This window comes from Eulemur rufifrons, chromosome 4 (genome assembly GCF_041146395.1).
Source record: "Eulemur rufifrons isolate Redbay chromosome 4, OSU_ERuf_1, whole genome shotgun sequence".
Classification (NCBI taxonomy): Eukaryota; Metazoa; Chordata; class Mammalia; order Primates; family Lemuridae; genus Eulemur; species Eulemur rufifrons.
The window spans coordinates 42792665-42815211 of record NC_090986.1 but is presented as its reverse complement, the minus strand read 5'-3'; the positions used below and the strand labels follow the sequence as shown (position 1 = coordinate 42815211).

Below are 22547 nucleotides of genomic sequence, written 5' to 3'. Positions count from 1 at the left end.
TCAATTCAGTGAAGGTTGAAGGACATGAGGATGTGGTTGAAGAAATGTCTAAAGCTGACAGAGGCTGGTTCACAAGGTTTAAGGAAAGAAGCCATCTCCACAACATACAGGTGCAAGGTGAAGCAGAAAGTGCTAATGTACACACTATATTAAGTTATTCAGAAGATCTAGCTAAGATCATTGATAAAGGTGGCTAAACTAAACCACAGACTTTTCCAAGTAGACAAAACTGCCTTCTATTGGGAAAAGATACCATCCAGGACTTTCCCAGCTAACAGCAAAGTCAATGCCTAGCTCCAAAGGACAGGCTGATTCTCCTGTTAGCTGGTGAAGCCAATGTGCATTTAACATTCTGAAAACTATAGGGCCCTTAAAAATTATGCAGGATCTACAATGTGCTCTCTAGTAATAGAACAACAAAGCCAGGATAACAGCGTATCTGTTCACAGCATGGTTTACTGAATATTTGAAGCCCACTGTTGAGACCTATGGCTCAGGAAAAAAAGAAAATCCTCACAAAATATAACTGCTCACTGTGGATGTACCTGGTTACCAAGAACTCTGACGGAGATGTACAATGACATTGATGTTGTTTCATGCCAGCTAACACAATACCCATTCTGTAGCCCAGGTATCAAGGAGTCATTTTGAGTCAATCTTTTTTTTTTTTTTTTGAGACAGAGTCTCACTCTGTTGCCCGGGCTAGAGTGAGTGCCGTGGCGTCAGTCTAGCTCACAGCAACCTCAAACTCCTGGGCTTAAGCGATCCTACTGCCTCAGCCTCCCGAGTAGCTGGGACTACAGGCATGTGCCACCATGCCCGGCTAATTTTTTGTGTGTATATATTTTTTAGTTGTCCATATGATTTCTTTCTATTTTTAGTAGAGACGGGGTCTCACTCTTGCTCAGGCTGGTCTCGAACTCCTGACCTCGAGCGATCCACCCGCCTCGGCCTCCCAGAGTGCTAGGATTACAGGCGTGAGCCACCGCGCCCGGCCGAGTCAATCTTATTATTTAAGAAATATATTTCATAAGGCTATAACTGCCATAGATAGTGATTACTCTAATGGATCTGGGCAAAGTAAATTGAAAACCTTCTTTAAAGGATTCACCATTTCCAGATGCCCTAAGAACATTCATAATTCATGGCAGGAAGTCAAAGTATCTACATGAACAGGAGTTTGGAAGAAGCTGATTCCAACCCTGATGGATGACTTGGAGGGGCTCAAGAGTTCAGTAGAGGAAGGAACTGCAGATGTGATGGAAATAGCAAGAGAACTAGAAATAGAAGTAGAGCCTCAAGATATGACTGAATTGCTGCAATCTCATGATAAAACTTTAATGAATGAGGAGCTGTTTCTTATGTGTGAGGACAGAAAGTGGTTTCCTGAGATAGAATCTACCCTTGGTGAAGATACTGTGCACATTGTTGAAATGGCAAAGCATTTAGAATATTATAGGAACTCAGTTGATAAAGCAGAGGCAGGGTTTGAAAGGATTGACTTATTCTGACAGAAGAGAAATCTTTCATGAAAGGAAGAGTCAACTGATGTGACAAACTTCACTGTTGTCTTTTTTAAAGAAATTTCCAGAGCCACCCCAACCTTCAGCAACTATCACCCTGATCAATCAGTGGCCCTCAACACTGAGGCAAGACCCTCTACCAGCAAAAAGATTACAACTCACTGACGGCTCCGATGATCATTAGCATTTTCTTAGCAATGAAGTATTTTGATTTTTTAGACAAAATGCTATTGCACACTTAATAGACTACAGTATACTGTAAACATAACTTTTTTAGGTACTGGGAAACCAAAAACTTTGTGTGACTTGTTTAATTACAATATTTGCTTTATTTTGGTGGTCTAGAACCAAACCTGCAATATCTCTGAGATATGCTTGTATTTTCAGGTTTCTCCTATGTGTAATCTGTTCAATGCTCCTGCTCAGGTTTTTTTTTTTTTTTTTTTTTTTGTAATAAATAAGAGAGAACTAAAGATATTTCAGAAAGATAACTTACTTTGCAAAACGTATCAGACTACATCACTCTAACTCATGATTTGTAGACACAGAATAAATGGTTTGGTTTTAAGCACATGTAGTTTCTCTTCCCGAATTACTCAAGTAATTACGGCTTTGGAGAATCAGGGTACATTCAGTGCACATCTGTAGAACTGTATGATTTCAGTAAAATGAAGCGTCTGTAGAATCACACTCACCCCATTTTAGGAGACAACTGAGAACATGAGAGAAGCACACGAATAACTTCTTGGCTCCATAAAACAATGGGCCAAAATAATCCCATATTCTTCCTAAAATATTCCACAGAATTAAAATGAAGTCAAATAAAATAGCATAAAGAATCTGAAACAGTGTGAAGCATGAAACTCAAACATCCAACCACTGAATTATAATACGGCTTTTACGTGAATACCTATAATTCCAATTTTATCTAAATGCCCTCTGGACGGTTGAACAGGCTAGAAAATTCAGTACCACATGAGGAAGAGGAATCGCACCAATAAGAAGGTGGGGATGGGAAGGAGACAACCCATTGCATATTGGCTAAGAGTGGGCAGAGCCCCAGAGGCTTTGCAGCCTCCCCTTGCCATCCCTCAAAAGTCAGCACCAAGCCAGCATTTTTCTTTTATATTATAAGAAACAGCAATTTGTTGTTAAAAACCAACAGAGGAATGTAGCCTCTTTACTGGAGAGTATCTGCCAGGTGGCAGCCTGTCCAAGGAGAAGCCCCACTCCCACTCATGTTCTTCTGCACTCTCTCCATCCAGCCAAGAACGTCCTTTCACGTTCCGTCCCCTCTCCAGACTCTTACTGTCAAGACTCAGCTCTATTTCCACCTTTAACATCAGGCCAGCACTTCCTCATGCTAATACTAACTCCTCATACCACTTAAGTCCCTGATGATTTCTGGGGATCATGTCTAGCCACAGTCCTTATGAAAACCCTGAACTGCATGCATATTGGCACTTGAAATGTGCAGGCAGCTAAACCCTTTAGCTAATGGATGTTAGAAGTCCCAAGCGATAATCTCACAACTGTCACTGATGATCTGAGCTTCACGCAAATGATTTCATTACGTTCCCACATGAAAAATGGTGATTACAGCACTCTGTTCCATCTTCTCACTGAATTGACAAAAACATCAAATGGTAACACACAAGAAAGTGCTCTGAATTACACAAGGGATATATACACGTGGAAAACAGTACTTGTTGCCATTTTTGTTTTACGCTATAAACTCTGAAGAAGTCAGAGGAAGTGCATTGCCAACACCAAGGAAATGTAAGTCTAGATTAACCAAATCAGCTTCCCTCAACTAATCAATAAACATCATTTCATTAAGTATTTTTCATGAAACATGATGATAAAATAATGAGAATGATTCTTCAAGGCCTACAGAAATCAATAATTTTCCATGACTGTCTTACCTAAAATGTTTTTAGCATTTGTTAAGTGGGAGTTTAGTATCACAAAAAAAAAGCATTGTTTTTTTGAGACCAAATACAGCCGGTTCTGACACGGAGAAGCTGTGTGATCTTGAAGTTACTTAACCATGGTTAATTATAGCTGTCCTTATTGGTAAAGTGGTGAGGAGCACTGCGAGATTACGAGGAGTGTCAGATGACATAACAAATGACCAAGCCCATAAAAGTGTCCATAACTGATATCCTCCATAGATATTCCTATTGGTAAATTTAATATTAGAATCACTCTCCAGATAAACTTTGACGATCCTTCAAGTCAGAGCTCGCCTACTCTCATCCCTAACAATGTACAACATTTTGAGACTGAATTAACAAAGGAAGGTGCTTTAAGCCAAGCTGAGAAAAGAGTTAACAGACATGATACAATTTGAGCTCAATTAAGTGCTAAATTTGGTGGGTAGTGACCATAAACAGATTCAATGGAAGTGCAGAGGATGGAGACATGAATGGAAATGCCTTATGGAAGCGGGATTTTGTGCTGGGACTTGCAAGAGAACTATTACTGAAATAAACTAAAGGAACAGAGAGGGTATTTCAGGTTGAAGCAACAGCCAGTAGCTAACAAATATTACACATATCATCTTCTTTACATTCCCATAAACTCCATGAGGTAGGTACTATTATAAGCCCCATTTTACAGGTGAAGAAACTGAGAGAGATTAAGTAGCTTGCTCAGGTCACAGAAAGTGTTGGAGCAGGAGAAATACAGGAAGTCTGGCTCCAGAATTCACACACTTAAGCACAGAGTCATTGAGATAAGACCCTATATATTTATGAGGAAAGCAAGTATACCTTACTGAATCGAGCTGCAAACAACAGAATCTGCTCTGATTAGTTTAAGTGGAGAGAATTTTTTAAACATATCAGCTCAGAAAAACTCTTGGTAGGTCAGAGATTCAGGCTTGTACGTTATATAGCCAGGAACAACATGGGTGGGGGAAAGGAAGCCCAAGCACACCCGAGTCTTCCAGTGAAAATACCACTGCTGCTGCCAAGTATTTGAAGTCAGAACATCTGTAACAGCCTTCCCAGAAAGAGCCGTAAGTCCCTGCCACCGCACTTGTCCAAAGAGCAGTCTTTCAACGTGCAGGCAGCCTTGCATGCTCTCCTCTGGATCCCTCTTGTGTATGGTGCTGCTGATTAGCAACATGCCCGTATCCTAGCAGCAAGAGAGTCTGGGAAATATAGATTTTTTTTTTTTTTTTAAAAGGTTCTCTCTTGGGAGGACTGAAATCACAATATGCAAAGATAATAAGATGTCAGAATGATAAAAGATGTCGGGCAGTTACAAAGGGCCACTAGATACTGATAACAGGCAGGCTGAAAAGTTTTGAAGAATAAAAAAACAGTAGGCTACATAAAGGAGGGTCAGATCATGCAGGTACAACTTCACTTGAAAACAATTTACTCTTTCCAACAAAGGCCATAGGTTTCATATAAAAGCAAGATGATGTTCAAAGCATAAAGATGATTAATTAAAAAACTACAAATGTCAGAAACTTGAATTTTTCCCAATTACTTCAAAATGTTATAGCATAATATTAATAGCATAACCATATGCATTTTTCCCATAAGAAAAAGCAAACAGCTGTTAAATAAAAGCTATTAATAAGCTGGCCACATTATATATCATACACTATTTTTGCCTCTTACAGCACTCTTATACATCTATAATTATCATTTTCTAAGGCAATGGAGATTTTGAATGATAGCAATGTTTTTTTTTTTTTCTTTCTGTACACAGAAATTTGAAATAAAATACTAGATATTTGCTAGAAAATAGCTTATTCAATTTGGGAAATAGAGTGTTATTTTTAAGCCATCACTCATTTAATTATTATGGTCATATATGTTTTCAAATAACATTCCAAATGTTTTCTATGACAATTATTACTAATGCTTTATGCTTAAGATGGCCACATACAATGAGACAGTATTTCTGAGTAAAGTCAAAGAATACAGAATTAAAGACACCTATTTTAAAATGTCAACTACTGGTAAAAAGCAGGTATATAATAGCACAATATCAATATGTATTATTTTTATTGTATAATTGGATAGACTGACAGACCATGTTTTTTCTTGATAATAGAGTCATAAGAAACAGCATCAGTTTGAAGCATCATTAATGTTAAATTTTTTCTCAACATCTACGTAAATAGCTGGAAATGTTTTATTATCAAATCCACATATTTTATGTCATAAAATTAAGGAGAGATACATATTAACAGTAACAAAGAACAGTTACTTTTTCTTAATTACTTAATAGTGTATAATGCTAAGTATTATGTATATAATTTCATTTATTCTACCTGAATAATATACCTTTTACTATACCTGAATTTAAATAGGAAAATGTTTTACAACCCTCTAAGAAACATTTCTAGAGCTCAAAAACATTCCATAGAAATGTGAATATATTCCAGGGCAATAATTCAAAAAAGATTAAGGCAAAATCTCTATTTACGTGTATTTATGAAATGTCAATGTAGAAATCAGAAGCTACCATGGCAAATAAAATCTAGGAGGAGGAGGAGAGCAAGTGGCAGCACACAGTCATGCAATGTGAATGGAAAGAGATAACTGTCTCTATTTCATGACTTGATAAACCACTAGACATTAAGAGTTTTGATGACATCTGTGAAAATCATGTTACTGTGCAACATAGTTGATGGTAAAAGACTTATGAAATTTTTAGCAATAAAAATCGGTTCTTAGTGAGTAAATACTAACTGGGAAAAACATATATAATTTTGCAGATGAGGATGTCATATGTAGGGGCTGAAAACAATATCTAGACTGTTGAGTCCCCACAATGTGCCAGTAGCCAGTGGATGTATTATCAATCTATTGTATAGGCTAAAAAAAAAAAAAATAGCCAGTTCATAGAAAATACTTCACCTCAAATACTTTGACTATTTTTTAGCATATACAATATACTGATAATCAATTCTTTAGTGTGAATATTCATCTTTTATATGAAATTTATAACAAAATAAAGTGACTCATGAGGCTCATTCTATTACCATGTAATAGCTGACTTAGACAAGGGAGGTTGGTGTTTTAAACCCACAGTTGCATTAATTTCCTTCAAGTTAAGTGTATAAACAAGGTTAAATAAAAACCCTAAGAAAAATTCTTGATCTAAATTTTAAAGAATAAATCTGCCTTATTTAGCAGAAAGAGGCTTTAAGAGTGAATTATATATCTCAATCATTATCTTCACAGCTTTAACAACATATAATTAGTTATGACAAGAACAATAAAATTGAAGTTTGACAGAACCATGGACACGATGAGTCATCTGAACATTATAGTTCATTTACAATTGATGAAAAGAAGTTTGTATTTCTTTAAGAAAATATTTGGGCCGGGCGCGGTGGCTCACGCCTGTAATCCTAGCACTCTGGGAGGCCGAGGTGGGCGGATCGTTTGAGCTCAGGAGTTCGAGACCAGCCTGAGCAAGAGCGAGACCCCACCTCTACTAAAAATAGAAAGAAATTATATGGATAGCTAAAAATATATATAGAAAAAATTAGCCGGGCATGGTGGCGCATGCCTGTAGTCCTAGCTACTCGGGAGGCTGAGACAGGAGGATCGCTTGAGCTCAGGAGTTTGAGGTTGCTGTGAGCTAGGCTGACGCCACGGCACTCACTCTAGCCTGGGCAACAGAGTGAGACTCTGTCTCAAAAAAAAAAAAAAAGAAAAAAGAAAATATTTGACAATATTTCCTTAAGAGGACAAAAAGGACTGACCAGTGAGAATGGACACAGTTTCATTCTTCCATAACCACAGATATCATCACTCAGTAAGACATAAAATTGATCAAAATTGCCACCAGCTCAAATGCCTTCACAGCATAGTATACATTTTCCTCACTGATGACTGACAAAATTTGTAAAGCAATGAAGAAAAAAGTGTTGACATCTTTATGCTTTATGTTGTTACATATTTATGAAATTCTGGGTTCTCAAAATACTATGAAAGACAGTTTTCTAGAAGCTGAATCTAATATGTGGTGTCAGTTCTGCTCAATCTACTGCTTTCTGAAATTGATAGACAGCGAAATAGAACTTTGTCCATGTGACAACCGGGGAGTATTTTTGCACATTTTTACCTATTAAAAATATTTTACATTAAAACAAACATATGCAGAAAATATTTTCTTAAATCCTATGAAATTAAATTAAAGAGCTATTCCAAAAGAGTTCATGTTGCATGAAATCCTCCTTACACGTCAATATGGTAGGGGGATTGGATATCAGATCATGTCCAATGTGATAACTAGTTACAATAATTATCAAAATCAAGCTACAAAGACAGCTTGCAATGGTGAAAAGATTCCAATTCACAAGTCATGGACTCCAGTTCTGGGCCTGTTACGTACTCGTATGACCCTAGATGCATACCTCTGCAATTTTCTTTACTAAGGAAGATAATATTAATATGATATCTACTCAAAGGGTTAATAAGGAACACAAGGATTTGGGACTGGTATGTTCTTTTAAGGAATTGACCCCCTTATTATGAAATGCTCCATTTTTATCTCTGGTTATATTCTTGTTCTGAGGTCTACTTTCTCTGATATTAATACAAGCACCAGAGTTTTGTTTTTGTTATTTAGTGTCTGCATGATATAACTTCTGTTTTTTCTTAAAAGAATATTTATTATAGATTTATTATGTTCCAAGAAGAAAACATTCTAAACTACTAACAGCTTTTTATTTCAAGGTAATGTGATTATGTCTTTATTTTCTTCTTGACAGGTTCTATCTATCTATTTATTTATTGAGACAGAGTCTCACTCTGTCTCCCCGAGTAGAGTGCAGTGGTGTCATCATAGCTTACTGCAACCTCAAACCCTGGGCTCAAGCAATCCTCCTGCTGCAGTCTCTCAGAGTAGCTGAGACTACAGGCCCGCACCATGACGTCTGGCTAATTTTTCTACTTTTAGTAGAGACAGAGGTCTTGCTTTTGCTCACACTGGTCTCGAACTCCCAAGCTCAAGCAGTCCTTACACATCACCCTCCCAGAGTGCTAGGATTACAGGTGTGAGCCACTGTGCCCAGCCTGACAGTTTCTTTTTAATATGTTTAAACTGTACTAAAATAAAAATTTGATCAAACATAAGGATTCCAGTTTCTGATCTGAGGACAGGCCTTGTTCACTGGCATTCAACAGGACTGGCATGAATAAACACCAACAGTCTCAACTGTCATATAAGACTTCCTCCAGAGTCAGAAAAAAGGTGTCAAAGCTGATAGTCATTGAAGAAAAGTCCATGGTAAGCACAAGGAAGGTCTTTTATTCACAAATGGTTGTTGCTATAACAATTTCTTAAAAAGTCACTACCCCTTTAAACTATCTATTTTTTTTTTCTTTTCTTTTTTTTGGGGGGGGGTGGGAGGCAGGTAAGATGGAAACTGAGAAAAGAGAGAGGGGAAATAGGAATGGACAGAGTCAGCCGCAGGACAGTGTGAGGAAGCAGGAAGGGTAAATGGAGCTGGGACAGTGAGAGCGGGAGAGGGAAGTGGACCAGGGAGAGCCCCAGGGTGGGGAGGGTCCCCTTTAAACTATCCAAAGCAATTTCTACCAAAGTCCTCCCTTAGCCAGTTTAGTAATCCATATTTGCTCTTACGCAGTTATAACTCTTTGGCCCTCTGGGTTTTTTGTTGTTATTGTTTTTTTTTAGTTTTTAAAAATTCTCAGTTGCGGTAAGGAACACATAATATAAAATTTACCCTCTTCACCATTTTTAAGTGTACAAGTCAGTAGTGTTTTAACTATATCCACACTGTTGCATAATAGATCTCTAGAACTTTTTCATCCTGCACGAGGGAAACTCATAGAACCCACCCACTTTCTCCTCCCTCCAACCCCAGGCAACTACCATGCTACTTTGCATGTTTTAACTACTTTAGATTCCATCCTTTTACTTTTAACCTATCTACATTTAAAGAATTCCTATACATAGCTTTGATAAGGAAAACCCCCATCTATTACTTGGCAGCGCATCAGCCACCTGAGACCCCCACCCCTCATGGAAGACCCACATCAGCATAATACTAACATTACCTGGAGCATCAACTAATCTATTACCTTAGCCACCTGAGACCCCACCCCTCGGACCACCCCAACTTAATAAAAGTGGGAAAAATCAGGTAGACGGGGCTCAGAATTTGGTGGCGAGACCCCTCTGAGCCCTCCAGCGAATAAACTTTGATTCTCCGACTCCCCATGTGCCGCTAGGTTTGTCCTCAGGACCACCCCCTGTAACACTTGCCGTAACAGCTTATAGTTGGGTCTTGCTTTTATTTTCAATCTGATGTCTTCTAATTGGAGTTATTAAATTATTTGCATTTGATGTAATTATCAATCTACTGGGTTTAAATTTACCACCTTGCTATTTGTTTTCTATTTCTCCTATTTATTCTTTGTTCATTTTTCCTCTTTTCCTTGTTTTCTTTTAGATAAAAATTTCCCCCCACTGTTTCCACATCATCTCCACTATTGGTTTAATAACTATATCTCATTATTTAATTTTGTGCGTGTAGTGGCTCTAAGATTAACAATATACACCTTGAACTTATCAGTCTGCCTTCAAATACCATAGCTCTTCACATATAGTGGAGGAATCCTACACCAGCGTCCTTCCATCACCACTCTTGTTCCGTGCTACTTTTGTTACTTGTTTTTATTCAATGTTATAAACTCCACAATGTATTATTTGTTTTAACCAATCAATCAATTGTCCTTTTAAAAGATTTTTTAAATCTTTTATATTTATCCATACATTTACCATTTTAGATGCTCATTTCCTGTATAGATCCAAGTTTCTACCTAAATCCTTTTCTTTCTGCCTGAAGAAGTCTTCTGTCCTTAATGGTTTCTAATAAGCAGTCTGATTTTTGTTCCTTCATATGTAAGGTGTATTTCTTATGCTCTGGTTGCTTTTAAGACTATTCTCTTCATTACTTCCTCCCAGCAATTTGATTACTTTGTGTTTTGGTGTGGTTTCTTCTGCCTGAAGTTTACTGAACTGCCTGGGATTTATTTGTGCATTTATAGTTTGCATCACACCTGAACAATGTTTAGCTATTTTTATTTAAGACTTTTCTGATCCCCTACCCCTCCAACTGTACCTGTGTTAAACAACTTGATAATGTTTCACAGCTCCCTAAGCCTCAGTTCTTTATGTTTAGTCTTTATTACTCCCTGTGCTTTATTTTAGACAGTTTCTATTGCTATGTATTCAGTCATTGATCTTTTCTTCTGTTGTGTCTATTAATGCTATCCATTGTCTTTTTAAATTTTCAGATACAGGATATTTTTCATCTGTTCAATTTATCTTTTTGTATCTTCCATTTCTCTTCTCACAATGTTCCATGTTTTCCTTCACATCCTTGAGCATATTTATAGGATACATAAAAGATGTTTTAAGGTCCTGTCTATTAATTATTTCTGTCATTTCTGGATGTGTTCTTATGGATTCATTTTTTTCATTTGGTTACAAGTTCTGCTTCTTTGTACATATGGTAATTTTGACAGGATGCCAGACATTGTGATTTTTTACATTGTTTGGCACTAGATTTTGTGGTATTTCTTTGCAGAGGGCTTTTGTTCTAGCACACAGTTGTCAACTCTCGGATCAGTTTGGTCCTTTCAACACTGCTTCTAAGGTTAGTCATGGCAGGTCCAGACCAGTCTGTTCCACTAGCTGAACCCACTACTGAGCCGTGACCCTTCTGAGATCTCTCCCAAATGCCTCATGTAGGAAGAGGTCTCTCCATTCTGATTTGTGTGAATGTCATGTGAGCTCTGAGAATTGTTCAATCGAGCGCTTTCTGGTGGTTCTTCGCTTGCCCTCCTTAAGGAGACCCCTCTAAAGATCTCCAGAGCTCTCTCTTTGTATACAATCCCCCCCTATATAATATTGTTTCCCTCAAAAATTAATTGCCCGGACCTCTCCAAATTCCACTTTCTGCCTGCTTAACTCAGTGAGACTGCGAGGCCCCATATGGGTTCTCTCTCCATGTTTGCAGCCTGGAAATTGCCTCCCGGATGTAAGCTAAGGCAGCCAGAGTTCACCTCCTTTTACTGCTCTTCTCTCAAAGATCACTACCTCTTGTCTGATATGTGAAAAATAGCTCATATATTTTATTTGGTTTTCTAGTTGTTTATGGTGGGAGATCAATTCCCACAGCAGTTAATCTTTTGTGGTCAGAACTAAAAGTCCTCCAAGGGTTAAAAAAGTGTGTGTATGTGTGTGTGTGTGTGTATACATATATATATACACACACACACATATACACACACACACACAGTATATATATATATATACTGTGTGTGTGTGGTACTTTATAAACTGAATCAGTATGCAAATGTCAGCACCAGAAAACACCTCTAGATAGAAAATACATGCTTCATGGTTCAGATTTTTTTAAATGCTACCACAGTGACAAGTCGACAAAGCAGATTACCATCTTGCAGAAACTGAAATATTACGGAAATGTTAATTTGCCTCAAATCAAACTTCCCAAATTACTCAAAGCATGAAATTTCCTTAAGAAGTGTTCCTTTTTACAAAGCATTGACCCTATAAAAATGCAAATAACCCTTGGAAAAGACGGCATTGTACATTCTCCTCAATTAACGAGACTGCGTGCAGTTAGAAGTGGTCATCTGTTGGTACCTTGAACCATTACAGCACAATCAGGGGGCCAGGGCATCTGGAAGGTGCGTGACAGGAGAATGAAGTCGAAGGAGCAAGTACATTGCTAAAGGGAAGGAAAAGGGGCAGAATTCTCAACTTCATAGCTTTGCCCAAGGCAGGCCCTGAGGGACAGGATCTGTCTGCCTGCTATATTTCCCTTGGGTACTATCTGTAATTACTATCACAGCTCATTGATTTTCAATTCTTTCTATTAATACAATTATTGGCCATTCTGACATTATTAAAATCAGTCCAACTCTGCATTTTTAGTGGAGGATATCTCTTTCCTAAAATATGAATTTTGCAAGATACTTTTTTCTGCTTTGGAGAAAATGGTCTTCTCACATTAGCAATAACACGACATCTGCAAATGTTTTTCTTTGAAGCCAGGTAGTGACATGCAAAGATTTCAGTACAGATCAAAAGATCTCAAGCAGTGGGTCAGAGAATATTAAACGATAAGCAAATTCATATTTCCAAGATAATTCTACCAATCTACCAGCAACGCTGGCCCGTGTTTCACAGTAGGAGAGGGAATAATGAGGGCCTGTTAAAGGGTAATGCAAGTGGCATTTTTAATAATGCCTTTCTTCACTTCTGATAAAGTCATTAAAGTAACACTGTCTTACTAAGCCTTTACACAAAGATGTACACTAAATCTTCAGTTTAAAATTAAACAGAGGTTTATTGAGGGAAAAGGCTAGGTTTGTTGTTTTCTCCCCGCCCCCCCATACTACTGAATTTTAATGTAATTGCCTGTCTTAAGCATTCCACAGCACATTTCTAGGTTCAGCTACAACACTTGCACCTGTCTATATTTCTCTGTTAAGCCTGAGGACTGGAGTCTTTTTCGAAACAGCACCAGTTTCAAAATCCTCTCAATTTTACAGTGTGGCAAACAGCCTCTCACTTACAATAAATAGCATCTGAATGAATCACTATTTATTGAGCCCTGCCTATTCATAAGCTCCTGTGCTGAGATGATGAGGAATAACAAGAAACATAAAGCACAAGCTCTGCTCTTAAGGAAGTTACATTATAGCTGGCTTCATGGTGCTAGTCAGCTCTTTGCGATATAGAAACACCCTCAACACCTTGTTATAAATGTCCTGCAGATGGTTTGTAAAAGTTACTGCAACCTGTCTCCAGGGAAAAGACTGAGTCTCTTTTAATCCTCTTTCGTCTTGCCTTTAAAATGGGGGAGGTTGTAGGGGTCTCTGGTCTGATGATGGTGGGTATCTTCCGGTAGTGACATGGAGTACGCATGTGAACCCACACTTTGCTGCGACACCTGCACCCTCCCTAGCTACATGGCGGCAGCGAGGGGGCGTTAGGCTCTTCTCCAATGGTAACACAGAGGGCTCTTTCACCACTCAATTACTGACTGCTTAGAGAACCTAAAATTGGCAAAACGCACAGTCTCTTTCTCTCTCTATGCCACACTATTGCCATTCTTCTCTACAGACCCAAGTACCGGAACCACACCTGGCTCTACAGGACAGAAGGGAGGCAGGGCAAGCAAGGACGCCAATACCCTTGCTGCTGGTACAGCGACTCAGACCTCAGCCCTCTCCGTGGCACATTCCTCAGGCCTTAGGGAACAGTGAGGGTCACTGAGGAATGTTCTTTTCTCTCTCCCTCGAAGCCTCTGCACCTATGTAGTTTTGAAAAATATTTTTATCTATAGAGTTCTTCTTTTTTAAACATTTTACTTTAAAAAATGTCAGACATACGAAATTAGGCTGAATAAATAAACAATTTTTGTTTTAGTATAGTAATTATTTTCTAGTTCCATCATTTTCTTTTTCACATGGCAAAAATCTAACCCAAATTTGAAACGTTTCTCCAGATATGCTTAAATAAAAATTCAAATGAAATAAACATGGGTTCCAATTTGAGATTTACCTGAAATCCACCTGGAGCATTATAAATGAGCAGATGTTGAACTGCAGCAACAGAAACGGAAATCACAGGGCCATTTTTCCTCCTGCTTTTCTTCAAAAGGAGAACACGAAGCCAGCACTCACCACGGGCAGGTGCACTCCTGTGAGGCTGGCTGGGTCACGCCACCCCCCAGGTGAGGTGAGTTAGGCTGATGGAGGCCAAGCCCAATCCACACAGCTGGCACCTGGCTGAACAGGCACCTGAACTCAGGTCTTTCTCATTGTGAAGTCTACAATTTCTACTTCCACACGCAGGCAGCTTCCTTGTAGTAAAACTGTCAAACTCATAATTCGAAATGCTTTCTCTCACCCCTTGCCCTCTACCAGTGTCAGAGAGTATCAAACCCGGGAGGGAAGGCCTCGTCTCCGACAGGCCCACTCTACAGATGAGCACACGGAGGCCTGGAGATAGGAAGTCACTTCCCAATGTCATGCAAGCTGGTAAACTGCAGGGCTAGGAATAAGCTCACGTTTTATAACTTTGAGGCAGTACTCTTTCTCTACATACTAGCTTATCTCTGGGTATAGTAGTTCTTACTCTTCTTTCTCCTGCTTTAGTCCTTTGCTTAATAACATGTTAGAACATCCAAAAGCTGACAGTATTTGGGAAGCTCTTGTAAACAGCAGGGCCAAGCACCAAAGGTCACAGAAAAAGTCACCCAAATGCTCCTTGCTGTGTCCCTGAAGTGTACCCTAAGAGCACATGCCCTTCCTACAGACTGCTCAGCAGCATGTGCTCTATTACCGCCAAGCCTGGAGAAAACTCAAGGCACATCTCAGAAGACTGCAATCACCATCATCTACTTGGATATCACATAACTAACAATGCAAGAGTCAGAGAACTCCAGACAGAAGGCACACAGACTTCGTATCGTATGCTACCATAACTATCCAGTGCGTACGGCTACGAGGTGAAGACCTCTGTCACCAATGGGAATGCCTATTTCCAATAAGTCCAATTTTGATTTTTATGTTTACAATAACCCTATGAGGTAGACAGAACAAGTTGGTAACTAGCTATTGACAGGTTTTACAACGTGCTAGTTATAACTCCTAGACAAATTGAATAAATCATATATTTACTGAGCATTTACCATGTGCCAGGAACTACAAGAGACACAAGACAGAACTGTAAGAAAAAGTCCTCACCCTCCATGGGCTTACAATCTGATAGAAGAGACATGACCACATACACACACACCATACAACTCATTAAGAGAATGAGGCAAGGCAGCCAGAACTTTCCAGAGAAGAGATCCGGGCCTGTTTCCCAGTCTTTCCTTAGGCTCTGAAATGTGCTCATCAGGTCCTGAATTCCTAGGAGGGGTGGGGATTCATGCAGAGCCCAGCTGACAGCACAAGACCTAAGGGACTATTTATAACAAGAAGAGGAGAACAAGCATATGCCTTCATGGAGCACTGAAGCAGAAGGGCCGTGGAAAGTAGCATATCTTTAAAACGCTGTCTGAAGCCTACAAAAAATACCAGCTTTTCTTCCCTGAAAGACTAGAGATTAGTGTCTGTATCTTAAAGACAGAGTTTCAAAACTAGGCTTTTCACAGTGATAATAAATTCCAACCAATGTCCCGACTTCAGGCTTTCTCATTCATTGTTGTGACACAGACGAGTCCCTGTAACTTTCTGTTCATTGTAACTAACGTGTCTCGTCTTTCTCAAAAACCCATAAACACGTATGTGATTAATTATTTAAATTCCACCGATATGTTTGCATTTTCTTATGAAGAATCAAACTTCAACCAGACTTCAATAGTAAATGAGGAAAGAGTCATGAAATATTCAAAATTCTAGCACTCCTTATCTAAAAATAGTCCTGAGACTCTAAACTATGACATAGCATATACAACCCACCTCCATCTTCTCCAGTGAAAAATCCAGTAAAGTGGCCAAATATGAGAATCACTAAAATTCTAGATTTTATTTCTTATTTTAAAGAAGAGTTGACTTAAAGTATTACAAATTATTAAAACACAAACTGTTATAGTCTATAAAGAGTTAATTCATAATACATTTCATCAAACACTACAGGTTGCTTCTTTTGAAGCTTTATTATAAAAGAGAATGAAATTGTATCTATCATATTTAAGAAGTATATAAAAGCTAAGGGAAATAAAATTTCTATTTTTCTCCAATATGCACAATCGTAATTAGGGTTAAAATACCAACATCAGCTCCATTCACAAGGAAGAAAATTGATTTTCATGAACAGACATTAATATCTACGAACCTACGATTTTTCCTGCCCCTTTCAAAGGGCAAAAAAATACTTTCTATAAATAATGTGACGTGGGGTTCTTACACACGCCGCAAAACCTCTGGGAATGTTGGCTTTTGTTTTTTGTGCACCTAAATCTTTCAGGCAAGCCTTACCTTGAAATTGAAAATGATAGCAAAGGGGAAAGAACTATCTGGATATTGTTAAAGATCACCAGGACTGGTGACAGCCACACACTATGCTGGCTTTGACCACTGGTCCGGGTCATAGTTTCTGACTGGTTTTCTGTAGTTTTTGCCTACCTCCAACATGAATGGTTTGAATAGATTTACTGCTATTTCAAGTTTAAAAAGTATTGTGAAATAAAAGCAACATTGTGAAATACAGACTGCCTTTTCACTTTCTCTCCCCCCACCAGCCGTGGAGAAAGGCTACCCTCTCTGAATGAGATGCTATGATCTGTATGAGCCGTGCAGCAATTTATTTTATTAAATTCGTAATAATGAATCTAGATTAAGAAATGAATCAAGAAAACCAAACTCCAAAGAAATAAAACAAATCTTTCCTGTGGTTAGTTTCATCAATAAAGGTAAAAACTATCCATAAGGGTTAGAAGATAATAATATATAGAGTTTAACTTGATGGATTCAGCTAGAAAATGCAGTGGAACACAGGACTTTTTCTGAAAGGTTGTCTATGCTGAACAAATAAATAATGTAATTGTCACATAGTCTTTTCTTTCATGATGCTCTATTGGCTGAGTCTTGGGCTGAATCTATGAGTTGGTCATTATGGTGCGTACACAACCGTGGAGCGGTGTTATTGGCTGACATACTCCACAAGGTTCATTTCAGAGCTGCAGAAGTCAACACTGAACATAAAGGTGAAACGACACCATCCCACGATGGGGATCTGTTTCAAACAAAGGTTTACGCTGAAAAGGCGAAGTTACACTGATGCCACACACCCTGCCACATAATGCTCAGGAATGTGCAAGTGACGGTAGAGACGCTCTAAATGCTACAGTCCGGATCCATAACCTCGAAGTCCTCATTATGACATCCTTCTGGCACATCAGTACCTTACCCTTTCAGTGGGATCCCAGATGAACGCACCCACATTGATTTTTTTATACTATAACAGTGAGATTTTATTCACATTTTAAATTTCTCTAGAGTGTTCAAGTACAAAACATGGCTAATTTTCAGTTTTGATTTTTTGAAATTAGAGATACACGGATAGGGTAAAGATGATATATTCATCTGTGCCCTTTTGTCAGTCATCTGTGCAGCCTCACTGGTGGGGGGGCAATAAAACAGGCAGCCAGTGTGCACTCAGGCACACGAGCAGTGCTTTCTCCTTTAAATACATGAAGTGGTCGGCCGATGCCACAACCAATTATACTGCCCTTATACTTTTAACCAGTGAAGCTATAAATGTTAATTATGAAATCTCCTATGTCATTTAACAAAAAATCTGTGCTCTGAGTCCTTATATTTTCAGTACCTATAAATTTATTCACCGATTTGGCTACGTATTGTAAAACAACCTTTCTTTTGCTTTTAGGCATTTTTCAAATTCACTGACCTCATTTTATCCCTTAGTCCTCCCAGAGTAAAAAAAAAAAAAAAAAAAAAGGTAAATACAAATGTCAAAAGAGAAATCCACCCAACAAATAACATTCCCTTACCTGTACTCTGTCGTTTATTGACTCAGAAACAACCAAGCTATTTGGACATTGAGGTTATATTCCCATTTTATTTTTTAATACTTCCTCTTTGCTTTGGATTTTTATTAGCTTTTCAATACCAATTTAGATATAGCCATATGGTTCTTATAAGGGCACTATGCCTTCCTGCTTTCAGGATGCCATCCCTTCCAAGGGAGTTAATATTTGAGGTTGCATATTGGTGAGAATTAACTACAATCTCAGATGATTTTTACTTGAGAGAGAAAAATGTAGGCAAGGGAACTACTAGAACTGCTCTGCAAACCTGAGGATGCTCTAGAAAGGAATACCACTATCATCAAAAGAAGGGGGTGGGTGTCACTGGAAACTCTGCTTACCCCTTGTTCAGATTCCAAAAGCTCTGTTTTGACTCTGACTGCCGGCATCCCATCAAGCATTAACATTCTGTTCTCAAAGGTGTTGATATTCTGAGAATAAAAGAGAAATAAAGAAAGATTCAGCTCTAAAGCATTCAAAAAAGGACATCTGGTAGAGTCTTCCTTCATTGTAGTACATTTAGTACTGCTAACCTAATTTTTTTTAACAATGAAGCATAATTAAATGAGAATATCAGCATAACCAATTATCCCCCCCCACTCTGAACTTTCGTTTGAAATAATGACCAAGTAGTTGAATTAATCAGTCTGATTCTCTGACCTCTGGGTTGGAGGTCAGACTATAATAAACTGAGTATGGAAACCGTACATTAATTTATATGGGACTGGAACAATTCATCACATTTTCACAATAGTAAAAGGAAATATAAGGCAAGTTTCTGTCTTCCTTAGCTCTGAAGATTGCACTGTACAAAAGGCATACATAAAGAAGAAAATCAGATAAAAATAATTTATATATTCTCATATTAGTCCAAGCCTCAATACTTTAAAAGCAAGATAATATAATTCTAGACATTCGATTTTTGTACCGTGGCAATTCTGATCAAATGAAAATTTCTACATATCAACTCCTAAATCCAAATATCTACTTTAAAAACAACCAACATAAATCTTAGATTAAGAGTGAATTCTTAAGCTGAAGTCATAACTAAGGAACAAATAATTTGTTTTCTATTCCATGTTTGGCTCAATACCTCTTGGAAAGGAAACCCTTATGTATGATATTGTAGCACAACTGAATTTCAAACAATATTTATAAAAAGATTAAATCAAGGTTATTTTCTACAATTGTCACTGCTTGGGGATTTTCTGAAGTCAGTAACCTATGAAGGGAGTCAGAGAGTCATATTTCAGTGCTCACTTAAGGCCCAAATCAGGCTCATATTTTAAAACATGTTTAGAATGCCAACTTCACCCTCATATACTGACTACACTAAGAAACTGATAAGACTAAATTTGACTGAGTTTCTAGAATGGTTATTTTTGCTCAATTACAAAATGTGACCATTTGACATTAAAGTGGTCTTATTAGCAGAAAAGAAAATCCGTTTCTAATTGAGAAAAAAAGATCAGTTTCTAAATATTTTGCCTACATGGTGAAAAAGATTAGCACAATTTCTAAACCTCCGGGTTTTCACCTTTCGTACAGTTGCTTTTCTACCAAATAGAAAGTTAAATAAAAACAACTCCCATTTCAACAAATCATAAATTACATGCTTTATTACCAAATAATACCAACAGAGTGCAGTATAGTGAAGCTCTAATTATTTCTCCTATTTCTCGACCATTCTTTTTGTTTAAGAAAAAATGCTCTAAGAGATAAAATTTATAGGGCCTCCTATCACAAATATTTGCTCAGAGAAATCAACAAGAAAAAGCAAATTGACTCCAGAGTTAACTAATGAGCATTTAAAAAGTCTATGCCACCTAGTCTATTAGGAAATAAAAAGAACAAAACAAATCACTGTCAATTTTCTTTCCTTGTAAATAGATGGTATTTTAAAATTGGCAGGATACATTTTTAAAAATTTTTTGCTTTTGGCTTGTCCATATTTTTTTAGGGATTTTACATCTTAATAGATACTGCACAGCAGAAGGGACTAAAGTATTACTGGAGAGCTCAGTTAATTTGTTCCAAACTTGAAATCCTTTCATCGAGGCCTCTGGGCTGTTTATACATCAGGCATGGATTTCAAATCCAAACGTGTCACTTGCTTCCGTGGCTGGATGCGGCCAGCTCGGCTCGCCACCACCCACCCAGGCTCAGGAAAGCCTTCCTGCAGCCTGCCAGCCCTCAACTCCCCAGAGGCTCACAGCGGCTCCAGGAATCCACCTTAACAAAGCATCCTGTAGGCTGTGTGGCTGGTAGACAATGAAGGATGAGTTGATATTGCTTCCTATCCTGGAGGAGGTCTTGCCCAGATGAAAAGGCAAGAAGATGCCCCATAGGGGAGGCCCAAGCAAAAGAGGGGAAAAGACAAAGAACGATCCTGGAAAGGCGGATTTAATGAACTGTTAGAATCTGATTAGAGGCTAATGTCCCTTTCAGTACTTTGTGCCAATTTACAGCTGATATACTTTAACCATTTTCCCCACTGGCTGTGATAAACTCATTAGTTTAAAAAATGCAAGCTAACCAGAGTGTTTGAAGTTAAAAACGGATAAATCAGGAAAACCTGACTGGGTGCATGTTCCATCTAGCCCAGTTAAATATCACTATATTTTCATGGTGGTTTTTAAGTTTTTATTGTTGTTCTTGAATAATCTGACATGCGTTAAAATCAGAATGTACATTTTAGTTCCATGTAAAAGTGGAAAAAAACTCCCACGTGCTAAATTTTTTTAAGAAATCAAGGTTTTCTGAAAATATTTCTCCAATTTTCTAAAATCATTCACAGCCACAACCGTAATAAACACCATAAATAACAATGTTCACAGCTGGGGAACTAAGCCTTAACTGTTAAACTCCTTCAACTAGTGCAGATTCAATCTGTATATATGCCTGAAAGTTATGTTGTAAATGTATGTGAAGCATATTAATCTCTGCATTCATGATTCTAGCACCATTAGCATAAACATAAGCCCTGAGTATCACAGCGTGTTTCCAAACTATCTAGGAAGGTACATGGTTTTTCTACAATGCATGATAATTATACAGCATGGACGATATAGTCCTTGAAACAAAATATTGATTTATCTGACTAAGCTAAGATCAGACACATAATCTCAGATGACTGCAGACTTTAAATATGTAATAGGGTCTAATAATTTGGAATTGTTGTCAAACATATCTTGCCACGATCTTAATCAAAATACATTTGCTGTGGAATCAATAGCTCAACAGATTCCCAAGAGGTAAAAATTACAGACTCATCAATTTTAGGATGGTGGTACTCATTGTATATTTATGCCGTCCCAAACATTTTGATACTATACAACACTCAGAATTATATTTTGTGTATATATGTATACATAAACATACACATATATACACACGTGTATACATTTTGCTCATTTCATAAGTAAATTTTATTAATTAATGCAAAATTATTCATTTAGGATTTGTGAGTTGGCTGTTGACCAGTTCCATGTGCACTGGATGAACTCTGGATGTTCCCATTTGCCAAGTAAGACCTGGCAACACAGTAGTCCAGCGGACAGTAGCTCTCCTAGTCAAAAGCCACATAAACACAATAGTCATTGATCCCAACATCTCAAAATATTCTGAATGGAAATGTGTAGCGAGGAGAAGAACCGATCTTCAATGACCACAATTCATAAAAACATACAATGGGGGTGACTTTCCAGGTCAATTCCTACAATCTACCCTCCCACCCCCGCAAAGATAGATCTTTTCCTCTCTCTCCTCCTGCCTGTGGGTTATTTTGCACAATTGGAATAACAACCAGCTAGCCAGTCAATATTCAACAGTCCGGACTTTTAAACAAGGTCTCCTTTCCTAAGTCAAACATAACTGCTGGTATTTGTTTTGCTTTCTGTAGGTACAGGACATAATTACTTAAACCTTCATGTCTGGCTACAGGTGATGAGAAACAGGAATATGCCACCCCTGCCCCACACCCATGTTATATTAAACAGCGATGTAAGGGACACATGAATAGTGATTCAAGATTCAATGCACCAAGCTGGCTGAGGCACTTTCATACCAGATTCTCAGATTTATAATGCAAGTGTGCCAACTGGTTGAAAGTATCATCCCGTGGGTCCCTTTTCCTACAGAAAAAGCAACCAAATCAGACTAGAGGGAAATCAGGCTTTTGCATTAAAAAAAAAAAGACTTCTTAAGAGAAGTCAATCTCTCCTCTTTCTTGACTCACCTCTACAACACCAAATAAAAAAACAGTAACAATAGCAATTTTTTTCAAGCCCTACCACAGATGTGCCAGTTCAACTAACAGGTTAACAACTAATTCCAAAACCTGTGCTCAAACACAAGAGAGTCTGTGAATCCCTCCCTCTCTTTCTGGATAACTGTTAATAAACCTACTAGATTGGAATCATGCTTAG

At 38.0% G+C, this 22547-nt stretch overlaps 1 protein-coding gene across 1 annotated transcript in view; it reads right to left on the bottom strand.

Moving 5' to 3' along the window:
• The window catches only part of KLF12 (KLF transcription factor 12), a 409446-nt gene that overhangs the window by 211854 nt on the left and 175045 nt on the right, over positions 1 to 22547 (bottom strand). The window contains exon 3 of the mRNA XM_069467152.1: positions 18462 to 18551. Coding sequence (XP_069323253.1) covers positions 18462 to 18551 — 90 coding nt within the window. The remainder of the gene's footprint in view (positions 1 to 18461; positions 18552 to 22547) is intronic.